At 41.1% G+C, this 16,002-nt stretch overlaps 1 protein-coding gene across 1 annotated transcript; it reads right to left on the bottom strand.

Moving 5' to 3' along the window:
• Positions 1-1,060: 1,060 nt before the first annotated feature.
• On the bottom strand, positions 1,061-7,650 carry abrab (actin binding Rho activating protein b). The gene is made up of 2 exons (XM_019269616.1): positions 6,719-7,650; positions 1,061-4,395 (listed from the first exon to the last, which is right to left on the bottom strand). Exons 1-2 carry the CDS (start codon positions 7,501-7,503, stop codon positions 3,912-3,914), a joined length of 1,269 nt encoding a protein of 422 aa, XP_019125161.1. The 5' UTR covers positions 7,504-7,650; the 3' UTR covers positions 1,061-3,911.
• Between the last annotated feature and the right edge of the window lie 8,352 nt (positions 7,651-16,002).

Below are 16,002 nucleotides of genomic sequence, written 5' to 3'. Positions count from 1 at the left end.
AGGCTTGATCGATAAATATAATTGGGTGTCATCGACATAACAATGAAAATTAATGGAGTGATTCCTAATAATGTTCCCCAGAGGAAGCATATAAACTGAATAGAAGAGGTTCTAGTACAGAACCTTGTGGGACTCCATGACAAACTTTGATATGACCTACTGAGTACTGCCAAGGTGCCCTTGAGCCATCACACCGAACCCCAAACCGCTCTCAGGGCAAGTGCTACGTGGCAACCCATCACACAACCATCTTTTGTGTGTGTGTAAGGGGGGCTAACATGTAAAATGCAGACTGTTGAGCTTTGATGGGAAATTAAAAGTTAACTGTAGCCAATTTTCCTCTTGAGGGAACATTCCAAACATTAGTTTGATGTGGGAGTGTCTACTGTGGGCCATTCCTCAGATTCAGCTGCAGACAATGAGACCAGATTTGACAAGATCACAAAGGAAGCAAATGAACCATCACTTCTTGTGCTCGGTAGTCTTGCAGGAATTGTAACTCAGAGTCTAGCACGCAACACAGATGATCATTGCATACCTCATCTGAATTTTCTGCACAGATGAATGAGTCTGTGAGAACTTCTCAGGAAACAAGTTGGGGGGATTTATCAAATGCATTTTGAACTGTTTTTCATAATTAAATTCTGACATCAGACAGCATAGAGTTCCATTTAACTGCCTATTCTGATTGATTTTGCAGAGGCCATGTAATGCTGTTAAATTGTCGTGTAGCACAAATAGAGCCTTTTTTGAATAATAGAGAAATTATTAAAAAACAGTTGTTTTGATGATCCAGAAATATTCATTCTGTGTATTATAACAAATAACCCTGTATTCCCAACCCTTATTATTCAGTGTATTTCTAAATAAAAGTTCAAATTGAAATATAGATATTATAGAGATATATATAATATATATAATAATATATATATATAATATATATATATATATATATATTTTTTTTTTTTTTTTTTTTTTTTTTTTTGCCCAAGGACATATCGGCATGCAGACTGGAGGGGATCAGACCACCGATCATCTGATTAGTGGACGACCTGCTCTACCTCCAAGTCACAGCTGTCCCAAAGAAGCAGGAGACGACCACAGCCGCCACACAAAGCTTCACATTGGCTCTGCAGAACCCTGTGGGTAACGTCACAAAGACTGCGTCCAGGTTTTGCCTGTACAGTTCACTGTCATGGGTGAAAAACAAAGATAAAAGAGATTAAGAGATTTTCTTTTTGGCCTTTTTGAGCTTTATTTGATAGAGACAGCTTAAGAGTGCCAGGAATGCGTGGAGACAGAGATGGGGAATGACATGTGGGAAAGAGCCACAGGTCAGATTCGAACCCTGGGTTGCCGAGGTAAACGGCACGCTACCAACTGAGCTAAACAGTGCCCTAAACTTGTTTATCCAGTCACCATGCCAGCAGATCATCAGCATCAAATGCGATGACAGATGTATGAGTCCGAGTGGGTGTCGTCATGGAAGTACCGCTGAGGTGATTCTGGGAACTTTGGCAAGTGTTTTATATCCTCAAACTAAATTTCCCACACAAGCTGCAGTCCTGAAATGATTATTATTGTTAACACACGCCTATTTCTCTTTTTTGGTGTACTGTAGGTATCTGTTAATCACAAGAAATTAATCAGACATGAACAGAGTGTTTTATCTTGTCTTCTTTGCTCTGCTCACAGCCTCTACTCTGGCTGAAGTGTCCATGTCACATTTACATAATATCTCATCAGCCAAAATTTAAATTTCAGTGATGGGATTTAAATAAGAACAGTTTCAAAGCATACTGTACATCACACATTACAGAGGGGCTGTAGATCTACTTGCTTCATGTCGGCACCTCTGATACATACAGTAATAATCAGTAACATGTCCTATTAAGAGGAGCCAAGCACCTCCTGGCTCACTGTAGTTCACAATGTGGAAATACTGCCTGGCTGACAACACCGGCAGCTTCACTAATTTTTGTTCTTCTATGTAGACCAGCCTGAGGACCACAGAAGGGGGGTCAGAAAGAAGATATAGTTATTACAGAACAAATCTGTAATGTAAATTTGATCTGTAGTGTATGTTATTAATCATTCTCAGAGAAAACATTTATTTAAATATATATGTAAGATCCTGTCTAGAAAAATAAAATGATTTTTTTTTTTTTTTTTTTGGTAGAAAAATATGTCCTTATACAGTTGTTAAATTACAGTATTTCTTTGAAGACCAATGTGAAGACCTCGGACAGAAGGTCATTATGATGATCATAAACAAACATGTACAGGTACTGGCTGCTGGTTGCAGATCACTGTGGATGGAGAGATCCGAACTGGCAGTTATACAGAGTTTCATGTCTGTCTTTAATTGTGATGTAATGAGTAATAATTAAAACAAACTACTGATGCTTTGTAACACTCTCACCTTCTATCAACCCGGTAAAAAAATCATAGTTACAGTTCATGTTTAAAACAGCTATTATTGATATTTTTTATATCAAAGTACCAAATGCTGATATGAGACAGGGGTCAGTCATAGTGATGGATCAGAGAACTATCGCCTGCAGATCTCCTCAGCTCAGTGTTTATCTCTTTGAGTTCACTCTTACTGCTCTCATGACTTTTTGTGGCTGTAGCAGGAAACGGTGACCAGTGGATCATTCAGCAGCTAAAGAGCCTGATATTCCCCTCTAGAGTTGGTGGTAACTAAGAACAAGGCAAAATGTGGATGACTTGTTGAACACTGGACCATCTGTATTTATAATTTACTGAATAATGAAATATAGCTTCTGAAACACAGAATGCAACAAATCATTGCATGACTAAGCCAACTGGTATCCTTTATACAATCACAGACACTCCATGTTGGTTTGATGAATGATATTCTGGATTATAGGTGGTGACATCCATATAAGGTTGTTCTCAAACTTTTGCAATCTCTCACTGTGTTGTGTTGAGTCTCAGCTCATCTGTCAGCCCTAATCATGATACAATCACCTTTTTCCAATGAACCTGTTTACCTATGGAATGTTCCAGACAGGTTTCTCTCTCTTGTTTTTTTAAAGCTTACACAACTTTTACTTTTGTTTCTCCTGTCCAAACTTTTGTGTAACGTGTTACAGGCATCAAATTCAGAATGAGTGTATATTTCAGGATAATAAAGAATGACATTACATGTCTGTCTTTGTACTGAATTCACTTGAATGTACATAAAAAAGATTTGCAAATCATTTAATTCTAATTTTAAGTTGAAAGGGTGTCAGAGAATTAATACAAACAGCGTATTCAATTTGCCTCATTTATCTAAAAATAACAGCTATCATTTGTTCCTCTGTGTGATTCGACAACAACAGCTCCGACAACTTCTTCTAACTCTCAATAACTGGTGTTCAGGAGATGAAACCCAATCCATGTTTGAAATCCTATGCCATACGCCACACTGCAAGGCTGCCGGTGATTTGGTACATTAACACATAATCAAGTATCTCATTTATATAAGCCATAAAGAAGGTGCAAAAGAGACACATATGAGGATCTACAAGCAACTGACTAGAAATGTAAGCAGTCATAAGTTAAAATGTGACCTCTCCAGAGATCCTGCATGAAAACTTTAAAGTCTTTTTAAAATGTGTGCATGACAGCTACAACTCAAACATCCACAACGCTGACAGAAAGAGACAAATTAAAAAAAAATATCCCTCGGAAAATCCACACGACTCATCCGAGAAGTTTTGTCGCCTCCACATTCTTTTGATATTGTACTGCAAGTGTCCAGTAAAGAGACCCAGGTCAAATTGCATTTTAAATCCTCCTCTTAACCCTGTTTAATAATGACTGAGGTTATTTCAAGTTCCACCGAGCGAGCCAAGAAGCTGTGAGAGGATTCTAGCATAACTTTGACCCAGGTGTTAACATCACACCAGCAAAGTGATGATCACTCCATCATCCTGGCCTTGCCACAGCATCTCCCCTTCAAATGCCACCTTCCCATGTTTCCTGGCTCTCATCAAAATCCCTACCACCTTATCGGAGATCCGAACATATCTGTCAAAGAGTTGTCCGAACGTGATGCGGGTCTTCCCATCCAGGTCCGGATCAGCCATAGTCCTGATCACATAACACATGTCATCTATCTCGCGGTGGATGTGTTGCTCAGCGCGCTTGGCTCTCTCCGCCGTTTGGGTACCCTCCTTGGGGCGTCCGTAGCCCTCTTGGCCCTTTTGGAGGCGTAGCGACATGGAGTAATCATAGTCAAAATATTCACTGAAGGGGTTTAGTTTCTGGTTCACGGTGTGTTCTGAGGCCCAGTTCTGCCAGCGGCTCTTGAGGTTTCCCACAGCGCTGTATTTATTGGAGAGGGCGTTGATCTTGTTGGCATCGTCAGCTTCCTTTTTGTACCTGGGAGGGAATGTCACATTATATTACAATAAAATACATAACACACAAAGTATCTGCTTATATCCTGCCAGGGACAGGGGAGATGCACATAGTTTAGTTGGTCTTAAGGGTAAATGCAGAGCTAAGAGATGGATTTCTGTGAAGTGATCATGACATGTGTTTGTAGAAAACAAACCAGAATGATTGAGAGCTCATTATTAACGTGAAAAGTTGTTTTTGTGCCTTAAACCACACGAATCACAGAAGTAATTGGTTGAAAAGTCTTGTTATCCCAAGAAGGAAACTCAAAGTGCAAAATCTGTTAGCATCTAGTGTTCTAATGAGATGGTGGAAAGTTTTGCACAGAAACTGTCAAGGAGGAAAGAAGAGACGCCTTCTGTAAGGTAAGATGTTAGCTAACTCTCTGTGTGTTTATGGCTGTTTAATTAATTAAATTCAGTTTTATTTATATAGTGCCAATTGATAACAGAAGTTTCCATATAGAGCAGGTCTAGACCATATGCCTTATAATGTTATCTACAGAGACACGACAATTCCACCAGGAGCAAGCAAATTAAGATATTGAAAAGTTTATGCAGCTCTAGCATCAATGCTATATATAGTCACTGTGTAACTGCGTGTGGTTCAATCTAATGTTATAAAGACTTCTGGTATAAATCTAGTGTCAAACGAAGCTTTTTATGCTGATGTTTGTAATATAACTTCCAGAATGAGGGAGGTACCGTGATTTTCACTTATGCAGCAAACAGTGTTGAACTTTACTTGTGTTATTTGGGTTCATCAAGAGCTTGGGTCCTTTTAGCCTGTGCTGTCTGTTGGTATGAACTGTTGGCAGCGCCGGTCCTGGCCACATTTGCGCCCTGGGCGAACACCCCCCCCCCCCCCCCCCCCCCCCCCCCCCGCGGCCGAACATTTTCTCGTGCGCCCTAACGGCCGCCCGTGCACCCCTGGATGCGCCGTGCGCCCCGGGATGCGTGCGCCCCCATCGGTCTGTCCAACGCCCCTCTCTGCCTTGTCAACACCCCGCTCCCGGAGCGCCCGCTCCGCTGACTTAATGAGCGGTATCGAAAATTACCGAGGTTTTTTGCTTTTTCGGGCATTCGTGCGCCCCACACGGAGAATGCGCCCTGGGCGGCCGCCCACATTGCCCATAGCTAGGACCGGCCCTGCTCCTCGTGACAAGTGAAATGACTTTGACATGGAAAATGAGTGTTCCTTTGACATGTAACAACCTGAATATCAGAATAACAAAAATGAGAATAAGACCCTGAGAAAAGACAAGATGATTTATTTAAATGGTGACACTGGCCACATTTGCGCCCTGGGCGAACCCCCCCCCCGGAGGTGAACATTTTCTCGTGCGCCCTATCGGCAGCCCATGCGCCCCGGGATGCGTGCGCCCCCATCGGTCTGTCCGACGCCCCCCTCTGCCTTGTCAACACCCCGCTCCCGGGGCGCCTGCTCCGCTAAGTTAATGAGCGGTATCGAAAATTACCGAGGTTTTTTGCTTTTTCGGGCGTTCGTGCGCCCCCCACGGAGAATGCGCCCTGGGCGGCCGCCCACATTGCCCATAGCTAGGACCGGCCCTGACTGTTGGTATCAACTCTGAAGCTCTGCGGTGCCTTCTTTGAAGATAATATTGAATTTATGAGCAAATGTTGGAGGAGTCAGGACTTAGTCTCTGACTTAAGATCAAGACTTCTGACACAACAGGACACATCCTGTTGGTTCTCTCTACTGTAGAGCTAGATTTCACTCTAAACTGAAATCATAATCATTCACTATTTCTGCTAATCTATACTACACACTCCACAGTTTACTCTTCATACTTTAGGTAGGTAGGTAGGGTAAGGATTATCATTCTCATCATCACTGTACTACTGTAAGTTTTTACATCTAGAAAACACATTGTGGTAGTATTAGCAGAGGCAGACACCCTCTGGACTTTTAAGAGTAGGCTATGACTCCTTTTTGATAGAGCTTACAGTCAGGGCTGCCTCAGGTGAGTCCTGAACTATCCCTTAATTATGCTAGTCCAAAAAATCAAAATACTGTAAGGGAACCTTTGAATTATTAGACTGCTGTAATGAAATAGACACTTGATCTAAGTTGGAACTGTTACTTTCTGGAAAACCTCCCAACTTTATCTGTAAACCTCATGGTGCACAACTGGCTCTTATTAAGTTTAGGTGCAAATTCAAACAATCGTGGCTTTCTGCCCATCCTGTCAAATAAAGGGGACTTTTCTTTTCACAGCTATCATTTAAAATTGATCCCTGACTATAGAATGTCTTGTTTTTGTTTAAACTCTGGTCATACTCACATTGTGACTGTGGATCTTTTAATCTTAAGTGCTGACTCTGATTCTCCTTCAGAGTCATCTTTCAAAGAACTTGTCTTCTGTGTTTGAACATCCTTTATGTCCAGTCTCTCCCTCTCTACCTCAGGGTGTCCACTGTCCACTTTGCTACCAGCACAGGTGAGTCCCTCTCCTGGTCCTCCTCCCACCTTCTGCTCTTTCTCCACCTGTTTCCAGCTTTTGGTCAGAGATGACACCATGTTAGAGCATTTCCTACGGCGTGTAGGCGAGCTTTTCTTCTTCAGAAGTCTGTCAATCTCCTCACTTGATGGCAGAGAGTCCTTCTTGATCTTCTCGGTCAGGAGCCCAATGCCAGCACCTTTCTCCTGAACCCCAGCGGTCACCGTCTTCACCACTTGCTTTACCTTGATGCCCGATGCCACCAGTGGCTCAGCTGAGGTGTTCACCTCCCCAGTCTTGGATGCATCATGGGTCTCCTTGTGAGGAGTTGAGGTCTTTTTAGCTTCTCCAGAGTGGATAATATCATTTTGAGGAGCTTCTCTTGGCTTAGTTTGAGCAGGAGGAAGCTTCTTTGGGACCCAAGTCTTTCTGGTTTCCACTGTTGGTCCTCCCAGTGAAGATGGAGCCCAGCCACTGGGTTCACTGGCCTGCTTCTTCTCGTTCTCTGTCACCCACTGCTGCCAGCCGCTCGTCAGGTTGCACACCATGCTGATGGTGCGCTGCTTCTTGATGTTCTTGTTGGTGGATGGTTTCCTTTGGGAAGATTGCCCGGCCTGTTTGTCAGACATGATAATGAGTATCAATGTGTCACTTCAGGCACAATTAATCCTGTGAAGCGCTCCTCCTCAACAGCTGTCAAATCTAATGAATTAATCTCTTCTTCCCTCAAATCTTTGTTTTCAACTTTTTCTCCCTCTGTTGCTTCCTACTCTCCACTCGCAGCTACAGCTCTAAAATGGGGGAGAGCAAACCCTAACATGACGGTGGAAAGTATTCGAGTCATCCCAGACTACCAACCTGATCGTCTTTCCCTGACACTAGTCACCCCTGCGGTCTCATGTTTCATCACAGATTGTGGAGCTTGTAACTAGAAGTAAACAGGGCAATGGACCAGGAGGTGATGACCTTAATCAGCAAGTGCACCAACAGAAAGACTATCAAAGACATATCACAGGTACTAACACTGTACTGTCTAGCTTCAACAGATAAAAGCAAAAGTAAATATATGTTAAAAAATTAGACAACCTCTTAGTAATCCCAGGACATTTACTGCCAGTTACTCAGGTTCTTCTTATTTTTGGGGTTATCCATATAAAATATCATCATCTTAATATAGATAACAGCACCTAACAGTACTAAAATTGGCTGTGATATGTAATATTCTTTTATTACGACCATAGTTTCATTCTTCAGTACATCTTGGTGCTACTTTTGTATTTTGACATAAATACATATATTGAGAGTAGGACTAGGAGTAGTTTTTTAATTTTATTTTTACAGATAAGAGATATTTTCATCCATCTCCATACTGTACTTAACCTTAAAGGTCCAGTGTGTAGGATTTAGTTGTATCTAATGGTGCAATCGCTGCATTGCAATCCCCTCACCTCACACACACACTCACACACACACACACACACACACACACACACACACACACACACACACACACACACACACACACACATATATAACTTTTTTACTGTCAAAGCTAACAACAGGAATAACCAGTGGGGGAATGTGACTTAAAGGTCCAGTGTGTAAGATCTGGGGACTTTATTTTCAGAATAAGGCAGACATAACTGTTTTCCTGCCTGTAGATTCACCCTGCATATATATAATATCTCACCTGACTCTATAATATATATATATATATTATATATATATATATATATTCAGGTGATCATACATGCATGAAAACAGTTATGTCTGCCTTATTCTGAAAATAAAGTCCCCAGATCTTACACACTGGACCTTTAAGTCACATTCCCCCATTGGTTATTCCTGTTGTTAGCTTTGACAGTAAAAAAGTTATTTTTGGCATGGAGGAAGGAGGAAGTAAATGACAAGATAACAAACAAAAATATTTACCGAGAGACATGACGGGATACAACAAACAGCAAAATAAAAAAATAAAAACAGGTTTTGCTCGTGTAGCGTCTGAAAGATACAGCTTTAAAATCTTTTCCAGGGCCTTTACATACTGAAATATTTTCACAATATACACTTAAATCAGAAAATAAACGATCAATGTATTTAAGTGTATCTGCTGCTGTCACATCCAAACTGACAGAAAGACACAGTTACACCTCACACCTTACAGTTTGCTGTAAAGCCCGAAGGAGACGAGGCCAAGACTTAAAGAGAGAATATCGCAGATACGAGGAGACACTTAATCTGAGGTGTGAAAAGACAGGGAGCTTCTGACAAGGGAAGAATCTGATACCTGGAGGAGACGAGGAGCTCCTGCTTACGCATGAAGGGTTTAATCTTGCAAAGCAGCTGGTAGTGAGATCACAATTCACCCATTCACGTAAGAGAGCAGCATGCATCCTGACATTAATAACATCAAGACTTAATGCTTTGCAAACCCGAGCCCTGACAGAACAGTGCTGTTTTAAGAGCTTTATGTGAAGATACATGGTGTAGTTTTATGTGTGTTGGTTTTTCACATTAGTGTTTGCGGAGAAGGGTTATTTATAAATAGAACTTGGCACACACACACACACACACACACATGCAGAAAGACACGAGGTTGCAGCTGTTGGCAGTCTGTCATGGAGAGTGGAAGTGACTCATCGGGTATCAGCACAGGACGTCTTCTCTAACCAAGTCAGTGTGATAATGCATACAGTTTCACATGCAGGTCTGAGAGGAGGGTTAGTGCTCCACCACAGGGACAAACAGGCACATTACACCGTCAGGTCCAGCATGAGGACAGATAGATGAAACTGGTACTGACACTCACATCAGCCTCACGTCATCTTCTTTCTGTTGTATTTAGTTACAGTTTCTGATATTCTTATATAAAAGTCACATTGAGGACACACAGTCCATCTGTCACATCCAAGAAAACCCTCAGACCCTGTCTCTTTGTAGAGCAACTCCTGGAGCTTTTCCTAAATTCGCCTTTTTCTGAGCATGGCTGGATATTTCCTCTGAGGCTGCTTTTATTTCCATGTGACAGCAGATCTGCAGGGACCTGGAGCTATTTTGATGGCAGTGGAAGCACTAAATCTGTGCCATCGCTTCTTAAGACTAAAAGGAGGATCGTTCATCTTTTCTTCACACAGTAATATCACAGCTAGAGAGTTTTTGTTCATCAGGAAGAAAAAAACAGTCACAGTAGATTCTTCTTTGAGTGATATACATTTTTAAATGGAGGTACAGTTTAAAAGGAAAAAGTCTGTTTAAACAGTTCAGGGTAAACATCAGGGAGGCAGTCCACCAGTAGAGGTTGCTATGATCTCACTGTTGAAGCATGGTAACCCTGCATGAGGACACACGCAGGTCTCGTCAGCTCGATATTTCACTCAATAATCTCAGAATGAATGTAAACCTTTCCATTAATGAATCAGCAACCAGTCACGCTGTATATTGAATTAAACTGAATAACAGTTTTTTGCCCTGTTAATCCATTTTTGATTAAACTGCACCTCGTGGAGTGAAACATGGTGGGATTATTACGGAGCTCTGAGATGCATTTTCTACACAGTATAAAAAAGCAGAACAAAATATCAAACACTCGTCAGAAATAAACACTTAAAACTGAATCAATGGATGCTCAAACAGATCATTATATCCATGCTGTTAACCATCTGTGAAGCAATGTCTTCAGATTGTTTTCATTCTGCCTCTAAATGGATTCATATGCTGCAGGTGGGAAAGCAGTGATTTTCCTAAATGAAAGGCTACTATGGTAAATTGGGCCAAATGGAGCGGGTGGTCGACCCCACTTTAATGCAGAGGAGGTCCAAATGTGGAGAGAATGCACCTGTGTCCTGGTGCTTATCACCATCTGTTCTTTGCTGCTTTGTTTAGCTCTCGCTGCTTGTTCTGAGGTTGTTTTGTTTGGCAGTTCTTCTTCTTGTGCATTAATTGTGCAGGAATGCATCTTCGAGGATCTCTTGAGCCGCTCTCTGACCCGTGTATACATGATGCTGCTTTGTGTTATGCTATGCTAAATAATTGGAATCCTGTTGTTGCTTTGATCAGATCAACATCCCAGCATATAAGATCTGTGTAAAAGCATCATTATGACTGCAGCAGTAGCTTAAATGGAATCATTTCATTGTATTTGCAGGAGCATTAAAATAACTAAAAGCAAACAGCTGTAACAGCATTCAGAGGATGTTTTTCCTCTTATTTCCATCCTAATTAACAATAACATCTGTACATGTCAAACATGCATGTGGCTTTTGACAAATCATCTGAAACAATGACACTAAACTCCAGTTTTGGATCCAGCTGCAGAGGCTTCTTTCCTTTCCACAATCCTGACCTCAACAAAGAAGCCAGCCGCACAAATCTGTCCTGGCCCAGGAAAAGTAAACCACGATGTAATCCACTAATACTTCCTTCCGAAGAGGCTGTATGTTATTGTTTGGCTGTACCACTTGGCCCTGATAAATAAAGATGGGAAAGACAGTAAATTAAAGCTAGCTCAATACAGGGGTCAGTCAGGGCCAGCCAGGAGGCTGAGAGGAAGCGTCATCCCCTGCAGAGGGACTGACATCATGACAGAGAGGGGGCCAGAGGAGGAATGAAGGTCCCAGTGTTGGATTTATGTTACATGTTTCATGACACTGTTTTCCACGACGAAGAGGATGGAAGCAGAAGATTAAGAAATATGATAAAAGATAAAACATGGGCTCGTTGAAGTGACGAGTGTTTATAGTTGTAGAGACATTAAAAGTCACTGCTTAATGTTAGAGATGTTTTCTGTGTCACTGATAACTGCTAATGGCTTTAAATAACATTACAAGTCTACAGCCATGCCATCACACACTGATGGCATTGGCTGCCATGCAAGATGCAAACTGCTCATCAGTTTGAGGAGCTAACCATTCATACACATTCACACACTGATGACACAGCCTTCATGAGCAATTTGGGGTTCAGTATCTTGCCCAAGGACACTTCGACATGCAGACTGGAGGAGCCGGGGATCGAACCACGAGAGTTTAGCGTCCTATGCTCATCAGTGGGTGAATGATGATGTAATTTGCTAGTGTAGAACGTAGATTGTTCACCTGTGTGGATATAATACTCAAAGCAGTTTACAGTGCTATCTTAGTCATAACCCAAAATATTGGTAAAAATGTGTTAAAAATGTGCTAAATTGTTTTTATAGTGTCCTATGGGTGCCCACTGTAAGCTGCTAACGTGGCTATAAAGTAGGCTAAGTACAGTAGACTACAGTATGAGTTAAAAATCAATTTTTAAACTCTTTTACACTAATTTTGAATTTGAATTTTTGAATTTGGGGTGTGTTAAAACCCCCTCAGTGTTTGTTTTTTGCGTGAGCTGCTGCAGCCACACTCTCTTGTAGCTTGTCTTTGACATGCTGTCCAGATTTTCAACCCCTAGTGACATCACTAACAGGCTTATGAACATATTCCAGAACCAGAACCAGTGCTGAGCTCCCCTGTTGTCACTGAAACCTGCCCTCTGAGTGTACAGGGGTACAGAGAGAGCTGCAATTCATAAAAAATTTGTGTAAAGAAAAAATAAATATATCACTCTGCGGTTATTGCTCCATTGCAGTGTTTTGATGAAGCAAAGCAGGGGGTTACATGGACTGACATTAGATAACACACATGAAAATGATGATTGAAATAAAGTAATGGAGCTGTTGTGTTAAGGGCAGAGCTAGCTAGCAAAGGCTGTACGTACAAGTGTTGCAATTCAGAAATGGGGGGGGGGCTTTTATACTGTTGCGCTAGGGGTTGGGGTATGCTCACTGTGATGGACCGCCCAAAAATCCTGAACTGAAAACTGTTTGAACCTCTAACTCCACAGTTCAGTAATATATTGTTCAAAATCTTTTCGCGTGTTCTCAGCAACTATTTTCCAACATATTTAATGTATTTTGAAAGAAAACATGGAATTGCCTTTACACAGACTGTAAGTCATTAAGACACATGAGAATTGTGTGAACTTGTGGAAAAGGAAAATATAATATGACTCCTCTAAATATTTCAGTGTGAATTGATGATATTTAAATTAGTTTTCTTTCTGGTTCTGTAAAAAAAAAAAACTGTAAGTGTGCCTCTGTTCATTCAATAAATATGAATATGAATATGAATGTGCTTTTAAAGATAGGCTATTACTTGACTATCGTCTGAGGGGTTAGTTAGGGTCTCACCTTAAATAAAATGCTTTTTGTGGCAGGCAACAAGACAGACATTCAGTTTTTTAAATAAACTTTTCACTTTCACAATGACAAGAAATATTTAAAGGAGATATGGAACTATAGGGGAATATAACACAATAAGTAGAACACAAACAGAACAGAGATCAGAGAGAATATGAAACATTCTTTCAACCGAAGAATGAAAATGAGGTTCCTGTGTATCTGCATGATATTGAACATGTTAGTAAAACGTGTGCGATTTGTTTTGAGCTCTTGTTACCAGAGATCTTATGAAAACATGTTGGTTTTGGCTTGCATCACGTCAGTCAGAACTCACACCTCATTACTCCTGACCGCTGCAACCTCTGGAGCAATAATTGGCCACACACTTCTCACTTGTTACATCAACTTTTAGAACGTTATAGACACTGAGCTCTGAAATCAACAGTCGAAAATAGGACCAGCGTTTTTCATTCTTACACTGTTTCTTTGTCCAGTTTACTGTTTTCTGAGCAGACAAATAAAATTACACTTAAACAAGCAAGCAAATGTTCTTTAGCTTGAACCTCCCAGGATGTCTTAACACAATGTGCGTCTGGCTTTAATAACTTATGACGAACTTTTCAGCTCTTTTCATCCGGCTAAGAAGCCTCCATGCTATTATCAGTTTGACTGACGAGGCCTGCAGCCCGTCTTTGCTTCACACCCTCTGTGTACACCAAGTGTCATTCTCACTCCCACACACCATCAATCATATCAACCTCCTTTTCCCTTTTCCAAGATGACGGAGTCCCTCACCTCAACACACGTTTACATTTTTATTCCTCTCCATTTATTTTCCTAAACCACAGGACTTTATAGTCTAAACCAGCACACACAAGGCCAGATCACTTTATAATTACTGACATAATCATCTTCTGGCTTTTCTCCCTTCAACTGGACAGAATTTCACTTTGAACAACAAACGCGTGCAAATGGCAACCATATTCATTATAAGTCAAGCTGATAAAAGCTGGCCCTAAGAGATCAGATAACTTGTGGCAGTAGAAATAAGTTGCTGCAGTTGAAATAATCGGTACTGGATATTGTCTTCATTTGATACAAAACTCTGCACACTCAAAGAAAAACAATAATTCTTTCAGTGTACAACATCACATCAAATTTCATTTTTCTGCAGGGACCACACATGGTTCAGGATCATAGTGTATACTGCAGTGAAAAAGAGAACAACTTGGAGTTGCACGCATTGATGTCAGCATTTACTGTAATGATTTCAGGTTGACTTACATCTGATGAATTTATGAGTTCATTCCCCGGTGTCCCTTTAGCACCACACTTTTTAAGATGTTTGCTTTATTGGCTGTTGTTTCTGTGCCGGTCCTGTGGCTGAACAGATGATGGTGATCGGCCCTCAACATAAAAACAACACACAAAGACCCAGTCATTAATTTAAACACAGGCGAAATGATGTCACTGTCACAGAAAGCCAAAACACAAAGCTTTCTTCTTCCCTCACAATGGGGAAGCTACAGTATGCAACGAGCTACACTTCTAAAAAAGGCTGCAGATGTGAATGCATAGAGGAGAGCTGGATGTGGGTCTGTCTTCCGTCCTAAAGAAGTTTCTCAGTGGCGCATGAAGCCAAAAAAGATACTTTCCACTGTAAAGGAATTACCTGGATGAATGCAGCCTAGAGCTCCAGAGACTCCTGCTTCCGCCAACCGGGCCAGTTAACCTCAAGTTCAGCCCTCCACTGGGGATAAAATTATTTAATCATGCGGCTCTTCAAAACTTCTTTTAAAATGTAATCAGACCGAATGAATCTGCGAGGGTTGTGATGCTCAAAACCAGCACTTTGTAGCGAAGTCTTTACAATGTACGGAAATCTAATCTAAACATTCAGTATTGGGCAGCTGTGTAATTACATGTTTTAGCCACTGTGTTGAAAAGCTAATGTCAAATTAGTTTAAATTGAGTTTTTCCTGGAGAAACTCACCCAGCTTATAAAGGCAGGATGCAAATACATCGTATATATTCACATAATGTTTTGAGGACAACCTTCTGTACTTTCTGTACTGTAGGTCGAGGCCTTTAAAACCTGAGAGTCCAATCCTGGATCCTGTCATGTGACAGCATGATGTCTGTAGTGTTGATGGGAATCCATTTTTAGTCATACAGAGTAAATTTCAGTAGCTGACATCACTGACTGAGTATACAAGAACAGATACAGATACAGCAGTGTACCTGTGTCTGGTGGTGACTGAACAGTTTTTTTTTCACACTGTCCTTATAGAGAATGTAATTACCATACCTTACCACAAAAAAACATTGATGAACTGTTTATGTTATTCACTGCCTGACCACTGATAAACAAAGAAAAATGAAGAAACACTAAACTCTAAAGGCGTATCCTGTATTTTTTTTAAATACATTATCTCCAGGGTTACTCTGTGAAAGAGGATTAAATCATTAGCTGAAGTTTCCTCCATCACTCTTGCTGCTTGTATGTGACTCTGTCTCTTCATCTTGGGATGAAGGATCTCCCGTGGTGGATCCTTTTCCTCTGACTTACCTTAAGACCAGTAATCTCACTTGTAATATAATAATGGTTGGTGCTGGTGCAGATGTCTTTGTACTGGAATTAGAAGCACACTGTAAAGTCGTTTTATGATCAAATTTGATACGAAGGCAAGGATCAAAGGCTATAGATAGATGTTCTATTTTTACTTTCACTTCCTTTCCTTATGTGTTCTCAATGTCTTTATTCACTTCCATGTGAGCAGGTGGTCTCTTTAGGGGATTCAATGGCCCTGAGTGTTCATACTGCATGTACTGTACTCTAATATCTGATTTGGTTGTGGTCCAAGATTGACCGTCTGCATGCAGCTCGGACCCTCACCACCCCCAGGGAGTCCCACCGCCTCCCCAGCCC

The sequence above is a fragment of the Larimichthys crocea genome, chromosome XIII, assembly GCF_000972845.2.
Source record: "Larimichthys crocea isolate SSNF chromosome XIII, L_crocea_2.0, whole genome shotgun sequence".
Classification (NCBI taxonomy): Eukaryota; Metazoa; Chordata; class Actinopteri; family Sciaenidae; genus Larimichthys; species Larimichthys crocea.
This window is presented reverse-complemented; position numbering and strand designations above follow the sequence as displayed.